This window comes from Populus nigra, chromosome 5 (genome assembly GCF_951802175.1).
Source record: "Populus nigra chromosome 5, ddPopNigr1.1, whole genome shotgun sequence".
Lineage (NCBI taxonomy): Eukaryota > Viridiplantae > Streptophyta > Magnoliopsida > Malpighiales > Salicaceae > Populus > Populus nigra.
The window spans coordinates 18279282-18288437 of record NC_084856.1 but is presented as its reverse complement, the minus strand read 5'-3'; the positions used below and the strand labels follow the sequence as shown (position 1 = coordinate 18288437).

At 35.1% G+C, this 9156-nt stretch overlaps 3 protein-coding genes across 6 annotated transcripts; 2 read left to right on the top strand and 1 right to left on the bottom strand.

Moving 5' to 3' along the window:
* The first annotated feature begins 651 nt into the window (after positions 1-651).
* Positions 652-4028, top strand: LOC133693232 (pentatricopeptide repeat-containing protein At4g39620, chloroplastic). 4 transcript variants are annotated; one of them, XR_009842100.1, is made up of 4 exons: positions 652-1090; positions 1685-2951; positions 3314-3351; positions 3737-4028. XR_009842100.1 is itself a non-coding variant. In XM_062114410.1 (2 exons), the coding sequence occupies exons 1-2, from the start codon at positions 749-751 to the stop codon at positions 2804-2806; spliced, it is 1464 nt and encodes a 487-aa protein (XP_061970394.1). In that variant the 5' UTR covers positions 652-748; the 3' UTR covers positions 2807-2997. The 4 variants fall into 4 exon arrangements, 1 of the variants encoding a protein (XP_061970394.1); XR_009842101.1 differs by having other exon boundaries at positions 3720-4028; XR_009842102.1 differs by lacking the exon at positions 3314-3351.
* A 1054-nt stretch (positions 4029-5082) lies between these two features.
* On the bottom strand, positions 5083-7738 carry LOC133693967 (uncharacterized). Its single transcript, XM_062115361.1, has 6 exons — positions 7422-7738; positions 6893-7216; positions 6767-6816; positions 6271-6333; positions 5507-5639; positions 5083-5327 (listed from the first exon to the last, which is right to left on the bottom strand). The coding sequence occupies exons 1-6, from the start codon at positions 7528-7530 to the stop codon at positions 5311-5313; spliced, it is 696 nt and encodes a 231-aa protein (XP_061971345.1). The 5' UTR covers positions 7531-7738; the 3' UTR covers positions 5083-5310.
* A 537-nt stretch (positions 7739-8275) lies between these two features.
* Positions 8276-8907, top strand: LOC133693307 (large ribosomal subunit protein uL24z-like). The gene has a single exon (XM_062114496.1). The coding sequence runs from the start codon at positions 8343-8345 to the stop codon at positions 8781-8783; it is 441 nt and encodes a 146-aa protein (XP_061970480.1). The 5' UTR covers positions 8276-8342; the 3' UTR covers positions 8784-8907.
* Positions 8908-9156: the final 249 nt, after the last annotated feature.

The window sequence follows — 9156 nt, the reverse complement described above, 5'->3', positions numbered from 1 at the left end:
TGACTTATATTTCAAGATAAGATATTTACATCCACATCTATCTCTCAATTTTTCACTTTATTTTTTGGTTAATTATCATATATTTTTTACTTGATTTTATAATAAAATTGTAACCTTTTTTTTTCTTCTAATATTGCACAATATGTTTATTTTATTTAATTCAATTGCTTTTATATGTATGTCTATTTTTATTATTTTTGATTAAATTAAAAATTAATTTTAATAAATAAATTATTAAACATAACTAGATACATTATCCATATTATGAGATTAAATATCTTGATCTATTTTTATCTTTTGATTTTTCCAGTTTAGTTTTTAGTTATTATTAAATATATTTTTTTATATTTATTAGCATAAATAATTAATTATTTAATTAATTAAATATATGCATTAACTTTTCAATTTACAATTAAAATTTTTTTATGTTGAAAAAAACATGTTGAAAATTCTGCAAAATTTATATCACGATAACTAATATTTTTAAAATAAAGTTAAAAACTCTTTATACTTTTGTAAAATAACATTTCCAATTTTTATTCCATTTTTCGTGATTTATTTTATTTTTTGAACACCCCCTCCCCAAATCTTACCATTATTTGTCATGAAAGCCCTTATTCTCTTTTAAATCCTATATGAACCCCTTTTCTATACGAAGAAGATGTAAAAACTGTCATCTGATACTGATATGTTGAGATGAACTTTAAGTGCAAATCCTCAAACCCCCACTGTTGCATAACCAAGAAAAATGCTATCACCACACTCTCTGCAACTCTCGATGCTCCATTCTTCTTCTTTTACCCATAACGTTTCTCTAATTTACAATCCCACCCCTTCTCTTCCATGGCATCCAATGAAATATTCTCCAACACAGGTATCCTGTGTTTCCACCCGACCCAAAAAGAGACCGGTTCCAACCGACGAGAAATCGGAGGCACAAGAGCTAGTTCGGGTCCTTGTGAGGAGTTTCAGTGACAAACAACCTTTGGTCAAGACACTTAATAAGTATGTTAAAGTCATGAGGACTGAGCACTGCTTTATGCTGTTTGAAGAGCTTGGCAAGACTGACAAGTGGCTTCAATGCCTCGAGGTTTTTGTGCTTTTTGGCTCCCTGTATTGAATCTTTGTGTGTTCTTAGCTTGTGGGTCCTCGATATTAATGGGTTTTTTATTTTTGTTTTGTTTAAATTTCTTTTCCTTGTACATGTATGATCTGGGTTCGGTTCGTTTTTTGATTTAGTTTTTGGATGAGTAAAAAATTGGTTTTTAAGTGAAAGTTTTTTTCTTTTCTTGACTCTGTTTTCTTTGTCCTCCGAGCTCTGCATAGATCCAAAGTTTCCAAACCATATAGTATCAAGCTGTAATTAAAGAGTGGAACTTCTTATGTCATATTCTTTATGTAATTAGACATCATGGGTTATCATTTTAACCTAAGATAGTTCAGAGGTTTGGCAATGTTCGTGTAATTAAATTCAATTGTGTTAACTAACAGTAATGCACTTAATTAGAGGAAAGTTTTGAATTGCAGTGAGTTTGTTGCGAATCCTGTATCATTTCAAATACTTGTTAAACATTAGTCAGACTCGGAGTCATGGCATTTCTAAGAAGTTAGAATATAACCATCTAGTTGTACACACGACCTGAAATGAGATGAAAGGTTGTTTACTTACAAGGTGCATGCTCAGGTGTTCAGATGGATGCAAAAACAACGGTGGTATGTGGCGGATAATGGTTGTTATTCGAAGTTGATATCAGTTATGGGAAAGAAAGGTCAAACCCGGATGGCAATGTGGCTCTTTTCTGAGATGCGTAACAGTGGATGCAGGCCAGATACTTCAGTCTACAATGCACTCATCACAGCCCACCTTCACTCCAAAGATAAAGCTAAGGCTTTGACTAAAGCTCTTGCATACTTTGAGAAGATGAAAGGTATTGAACGGTGCCAACCCAATGTTGTGACATATAATATTATTTTGAGAGCGTTTGCCCAAGCTCGAAATGTAAATCAAGTCAATGCTTTATTTAAAGATCTTGAGGAGAGCATTGTTTCACCTGATATCTATACATATAATGGTGTGTTGGATGCATACGGGAAGAATGGGATGATCAGAGAAATGGAATCTGTACTTTCTCGCATGAAAATTGATCAATGTAAGCCTGATATTATTACTTTTAATTTGCTGATTGATTCATATGGGAAGAAGCAAGATTTTGAGAAGATGGAACAAGTTTTTAAGAGTTTACTAAGGTCCAAGGAGAAACCAACTTTGCCTACATTCAATTCTATGATAGTAAATTATGGGAAGGCGCGGCTGAAAGATAAAGCAGAGAGTGTTTTCAAGAAGATGGCTGATATGAGATACACACCAAGCTTCATCACATTCGAAAGTCTCATCATGATGTATGGAATTTGTGACTGTGTTTCTAAGGCCAGAGATATATTTGATGATATGGTTGAATCAAGAAAGGAGGTCAAAGTTTCAACTTTAAATGCCGTGCTTAATGTTTATTGTATGAATGGTTTGCATATGGAAGCGCATGTACTCCTTGAAAATGCACGTAGTATTGGGGTGCCTCCAAATTCATCCACATATAAACTTCTTTACAGGGCCTACACCAAAGCTAAAATGAAGGAGCTTGTGCAGAAGTTGCTAAAGCATATGGACAAAGATGGTATCATCCCTAATAAGAGGTTCTTTGTGGATGCTTTGGGAGCTTCCAAATCTTCAGGGGCAAGTTTGGATTCTACCATTCCTCTCAAAGTTTCAAACAGTCCACAGAACGTTGCCAAGACTTTGGAAGAATGATTGGTAGCTTGCTTTATGCCTTATGGTTTCTTCTTATCTTTTCCAATTCAGAAGGATTTGTAAAGTTTGTATCACCAAGGAACAGTTGGCTAGTTTAGCCCCTGGCAGCTCGACTGCTGAAATGATTTTGCCAGCATGCAGCGCGGTATGTTGTTATCACCCTTTAATTAGCCTCCTGATCATATTTTCTATCCTTCATGGCTTCATCCTTTGTTTCTTGAAAAGCAACATCCTTCCGCTATCTTTACATTTATCTTGAAATTCAGTATGTCCCAAAATATCTTGAATGCAGTACTTGTTGCACCAGTTCTTTTTGTGGAGCTTCTCTGTCCGCATATCAATTTAGGGTTCACATATTCTGTGTAGGCAATCCCGACAAACCGGGGTTTCAGTACTTTAACTGCTGGTGTTAAAATATCTGCACTCTTTATGGATAAAGAAATTGTCCTTATGGCCAAACCTAACTGCTTGTTTCTAGACTTAACTTGTTTTTTTTCTTTGTTTCAGTGATAACATTGCTTGTTGGCTTTAACTTGAGATTTAAGGTAAGAGACCTAGCCAATTTACATGCAAAAATGTAATGCTGCTAGTGTTTCCTTTTGCTACCCTAAAAACCAACCCAGAAAAAATGAGATCCTGTTTCAGCAAATAACCATGGCTGGAATGGTTCTGGTGTTTTAATTCGTAAACAGGTTAACATTCCAGTGGCCACCATCTCCTTCCCTGTTTACTTGTTTGTTTTCTTGTTTTGTTTGCGAAACCTACATTAACTCAAATCATTATGGGAAAACCTTGAACATGGGAACTGGTCTTATCGCCCGTTGCCAAGATAGCATTATTTATTTTTTTGGTGCAAGACAAGATATTATTGTCCAAGCCATTCTTTTTTATCTTAATTTATTGCAACTTACAGCTGACGTATAACTGCAGCGACTATTTTAGCGTTCTCAAAGACCAGGCTGGGATATTCGACTAAATATCTGCAGATTAGGATGACCAATCTGATTGCAGCCACATTCCCTTGGGAAAGAAGGAACCCGTCATTTGAATTTTCTCACTTCTTGTGCTTCTGATGACACCAGCTTGTGATAGTCCCGCTAATTTATCTACCTCCATGTAACCTGTCGTATGGTATTGTAACAGCTTGAAATTCTCGGTTCAGATGTTCTTTTTTAAGGGGTTTTTTTGTTTGTTGGAAAATAGTTTTGTGAATTTTGGGAAAGTGAATTATTTTTTGATGTTTGGTAGTGTAATGAAAAATAAGTTAAAAAACACTTTTCAGTGTTTGGTTATGTCATGAAAAATAAACTGGAAAATAACTTATTAATATTTTATTTTTTTCAAGTTTATTAAAATAATAAGGAATAAATTTTACAAATTAAAAAGTTAAATGAGAATGAAATTGAAAAAAATTATAATTTCATAAATTATTTCAAATAAAATAAATAATAATCAAAATAATAAAGATCAAATCTAAAAAATAAAAAAAAATGAAAGATAAAGAAATTAAAATAATAATAATTAATATTCATAAATTATTTCAAATACAATAAGTAATAATAAAAAGAATAATGATTAAATTTGATAGATAAAAATTTTCAATAAAAAAATAATAAGAAAAAAACAAATAACAATTATAAAAATGAGGACCAAAGTTAATATAAAAATTAAATTTTAAGAGATGAAATTGAAAAATAAATATTCAAAACAAAATATATATAACAATTAAAAGTTTAAGGATCAAATTTGATATAATCAATAAATAATATGACATTTCTAAATTTTTCATAACTTTCAAAAAGTGTTTTCCGTTCAAATTTTTCATGAAAACACTTTTCTGGAAATCAAGCTAAATTTTTCTTTGACTGGAAAGTGTTTTCTGTTAATCAACTTTTCTAATAATAAACAAACACAGAAAAATTTAAAAAGTAGTTTCCCGAAAATCATTTTTCGGAAAACAAATATAGCATAAGAATATGAAACTGTCATCTTTTAGACAGATTCTTTCAATTTCATTTGTCACAGAGTCGGGCTACTGCAACCTCTATTCCAGGTTCAACCTGTGATTTAACATCACAACTAAAAACAAAATGAGCAATACCAGTAACTTTGGGTGTTGCATGGGTGGCCAAAAAGCAGTTAGGCGCAGTATAATCATGAGTATGATAGTGAGATATTATTCTGGGTATTCCTTGCAAAATTGGAGTACACAAGGTGAAAATAAAAGTCACATCTAACTTGAATCTGGCAAATTAATTTGGAATAAATAGGTCAACTTATCTGTAACTATGAAATCGATTAAAATGAAAATTTACAAGGCGTGTACAAATACACAAGGCTACTTTTCAATTTAAGATATCCATCAGCATACAGAGCAATTACAATAGAGCACCGGCTCTTGCATTACGCTACACGTTTGTACAATCACAAAATACTTCAAGACCAATAGGGTAGGCAAATGCGGCATCTTCTAGGCAATGACTAATTGGATTGTATAAATCCAGTCAATCTTCATCTGATTCTGCAATCAGCGATTTGTCCATTAGAAAAGAAGACATGATACAAGGACGCAAGGACAATTCGATTATTAAGGGTTTTCAGACTGTAACAACTTTCGAGACAAAATGAAGGGCATGCTCATCCATGCAGCAAGTAAATCATATCTTCCAGAATATCATGACAGTTGCATTAAAAGCATACCATTTATGGCTTCCATGTTATCTTCCTTGAAGACACCAAGGGGTGAACCCCGGACAGAGAGAAGTATTTCACCACGTTTCGGCAGCCTTTGAGTTTTTGGTGTCATCCCAATGGACAGCCTCTGACTGGTAACCTGCAACAACAATGAGGCATGTCAGCCACTGTGGACATTTCAGGAGCTTAAAATTAAGAAGGCAAATTGAATTGCCATCCAGATGCACCATCAGACCATATAGATGCAAGAACAGAGAATGAAACCCTTTAAGCTTCAATGTGATCGCTATCAGAATCTTCCATGAGAGCTCATGAGACAGGTCCTAGATCAGCCAATTTGTAGCAATGGAGCTGCATAGCAGCCACTAGATCTATCATCCAGGGAAAGGCTTTTGTGAAAACTTGTGCAGCAGAAACATGTTTTCCTAATGTTCCAAATCTTTCCACCCAAATAGGGTCGCTGGCTATATTACATGCAGCACTCAATTGCCCATGAAAATTTGATTCACTAAAAGATTATCTAAACTTCCAACCACCAACGAATAACACGTGCACTGGTCTTGACTGTTCTAAGAGTTCTTCAGCACACAATGCAATAAAACACTCACTTGCAGCTTGCAATATCCTACTGTAAGAGAAACTACAGTAATTTATGAAACCTTAAGAAGAGTCTTGCCTTCCACTTGATCATTTATATTTGCTTGCAGAACTTTATAAAGGGAAAAAAATGAGGAAAAAAAGAAGGTGAAGATCAAGGAGAAGCTACAAACCCCAGGGGTTCGGAGACCATCATGCATCCCAAGCATCTGAGAATCAGATTGACCCTCCAAAACCTACGGAAAAAGAAATGTCAATTGATGTATGATAAAGAATGGGATTTTGCCTTAACCTTTGGTGTTTTGAAGGCCTACTAGTGCATGTTTTTACAAGTTTAAATCATGAAGAAACTTATTTAGCTAAATCTGAAAAAATGGGACAGTTTTTGTGTTGCCGTTTTTTTAAAAGGAGATAAAAAGGTTAGAAGTATTTAAGTTCTTCGACATTCAAGGAATGCGTAATAAGGTTCAAACTCCAGACTTTTCATCTTCAAACAACAAACTTCAACCAGTAAACTTGTCATAAAGAGAAGAAAACCTTCAACCACAGCAAATGCAACAAATATAACAAGCAAAAATAAAACATTTTATTTTTGAAAAAAATGGTTCTTGAAATTTTGTTTCCATTTTATTTTCATAAGATAAAAAAGAAAAACCATATAAAACATACAATGTCTGTCATCTGCAAATTATCCGCAGCGCCAAAGATGCTTGTTTTCACTGCCACCAACCAAGCAACCATGTCAGATACACAACTAACTTCAATAAAGACAACAACCCATCTCCACTTCTTTACCTGCATCGCTTGATAATCCGAAACGACCAACAGATAAGTTAGCAGAACAACTAGGGTAAGCCAAGGACAAACGGCGTAAGAGAGAAGCATTTATGTTTGCCCCATCTGATAAATCATCAACATTGTCATTCCACTTCACAAGAAACTCTCCATTTTCCTCATTTCTTTCAATAGACAAGTTGGGCAGGTTTTCTTTAAAAAACTGCAAAGCAGGTGTATTCAGCTGTTCCTTACTAAAATAAGAGCGCAGCAATCGCAATTCTGTTAGCAAATGCTCGATTCCCACATCACGCATTGACCTAATTGCCACAATTTGACGCTCCACTGCACAAAACAAATTCAAACCCAATTTTAACCCCAAAAAACCACATTTCTTGTTCTAAAACCCCACTATTCCCTTCATAGATACGAATAATTGCTTGAAGAAACGAAAAAAAAAGGTTCGTAATTCTCAACAAAAACCCCAGTGTTAAGTTGTGCTTATTTAACAGAAAAAAATGAAATTAAGAAAAAACTTGAAGAAGTGTACCTTCTTGGTCGATTAATGGAAAATGTTTGGGTTCTTCAATTTGGGACTGGTTCTCTTGGTTACTTGGTGCAGATTCTTTAACCGTCGTTTTAACTCTCCGTCTAGCCATTTTGTGCCAAACAGATCTTAGAGAAGAAGAAATTAAGCAATCAAATTGAGAAAGGAAACCTAATTCAAATGAAAATGTGAACAAACAAAATCATGAAGGTTTTCGAAAATTCAATTTTTTTTTTGTTTTTGTTGAAGGAGGGAGGGAGGGAGGGAGTAACAGACGAGGAAGAGAAGCATGAGATCAGAGATCAATACATGCGGCCCATGGGTTCAAAGAGGCATCAAGCCCATTGTTCAATTTTTCTCCGTATAACTATGAGTCGATGATCCGACTAAACTTTCCCGTTTGGAAATTTGGAGTTCGATCTAATTATTATACTATTATCTATAAAAATTATTATGCTAGTATATATTCAAATCATTTCGTCATTTTTGTAATTATTACCTTTGGAATAGAATTCCAAATTAATTTTTAATGTAAAAAAATAGAGTTGGGAGAAATAAAACAATGTTAAATATGAGATTTTAATGGATCCTTGTTAGCATATATAATAATTTAGCTAATATTGTGGGATAACATCTTGAAAACTCAGGAAAATGACGCAAGAATTTAAGGGGTTAAATAGAGTTGAAACAACAAACTCAATTTCAATCGAGGAAAAATAGCCTCAAGGCCCATCAAAACAAATCAAGCACCAGGCTAAATACACACAACAAGGCCCACCTTAAAAACCCACCAAAAAAAAAAAAAAACCCTAGCATCTCACATCCCTCCTCCCTATATATATTCCTTCACTTTCCCCCACTCATCTCTTCCCTGCAGCGCCCCCCTCCCAAAAACCCCCATAGCCAGCAGCTACAACCGCTACCATGAAGTATAACCCAAGGGTCTCCTCCTCCAGACGCAAGAGCCGGAAGGCCCACTTCTCGGCGCCCTCCTCCTTGCGCAGGATCCTAATGAGCGCTCCTCTCTCCACCGACCTCCGCCAGAAGTACAACGTCCGATCCATGCCTGTCCGTAAGGACGATGAAGTCCAGGTTGTTCGTGGGACCTACAAAGGACGCGAGGGTAAGGTGGTTCAGGTTTATCGTCGAAAGTGGGTCATCCACATCGAGAGGATTACACGTGAGAAGGTGAATGGGTCAACAGTTAATGTCGGTATCAACCCGTCCAAGGTTGTTATCACGAAGTTGAGGCTTGATAAGGATAGGAAGTCCCTATTGGATCGCAAGGCAAAGGGACGTGCTGTTGGAGACAAAGAGAAGGGCACTAAGTTCACTGCCGAGGACATCATGCAGAGTGTGGACTGATTGGTTTGTTTGAAATGAAATATTTTGTCGGCAAGGTTTTGAATTATTTATCTATTTCCTTGATGTATTTTTGAATATGTTTGGAGACTTCAAGGTTATTTAATGTGACCTGGATTTTGTTTCATCCTGTTCCTCTTGTTTTGTTTCTACTGCTGAAAGTGTACTTGGTTTCCTCTGAAAAGAGCGAAAATTGGGTATGTATCTATGTGTATTCCGTATATTTTTAGACTGTAGATGGCTAGTTGGATGTTTTTGGTACATAGTTGGGGTTTAATTGGTTGGATTCTGTAGATTTCCAATTGGTTGAAACTCCAGCAGGAGATTGGAATAACTAGTTGAACTGAACGTGTATGCTAAAGTTATGCTCTAAGTC

Bases quoted from the DNA above. Each gene is read 5' to 3' on its own strand.
- LOC133693232 (XM_062114410.1), top strand. From the start codon at position 749: ATGCTATCACCACACTCTCTGCAACTCTCGATGCTCCATTCTTCTTCT. The intron at 1,091-1,684 runs GTTTTTGTGCTT...GTGCATGCTCAG, and splicing joins AGTGGCTTCAATGCCTCGAG to GTGTTCAGATGGATGCAAAA.
- LOC133693307 (XM_062114496.1), top strand. From the start codon at position 8,343: ATGAAGTATAACCCAAGGGTCTCCTCCTCCAGACGCAAGAGCCGGAAG.
- LOC133693967 (XM_062115361.1), bottom strand. From the start codon at position 7,530: ATGGCTAGACGGAGAGTTAAAACGACGGTTAAAGAATCTGCACCAAGT. The intron at 6,334-6,766 runs GTATGTTTTATA...CTTTTTCCGTAG, and splicing joins ATTTGCAGATGACAGACATT to GTTTTGGAGGGTCAATCTGA. The intron at 5,640-6,270 runs GTTTGTAGCTTC...TTGTTGTTGCAG, and splicing joins ATGGTCTCCGAACCCCTGGG to GTTACCAGTCAGAGGCTGTC.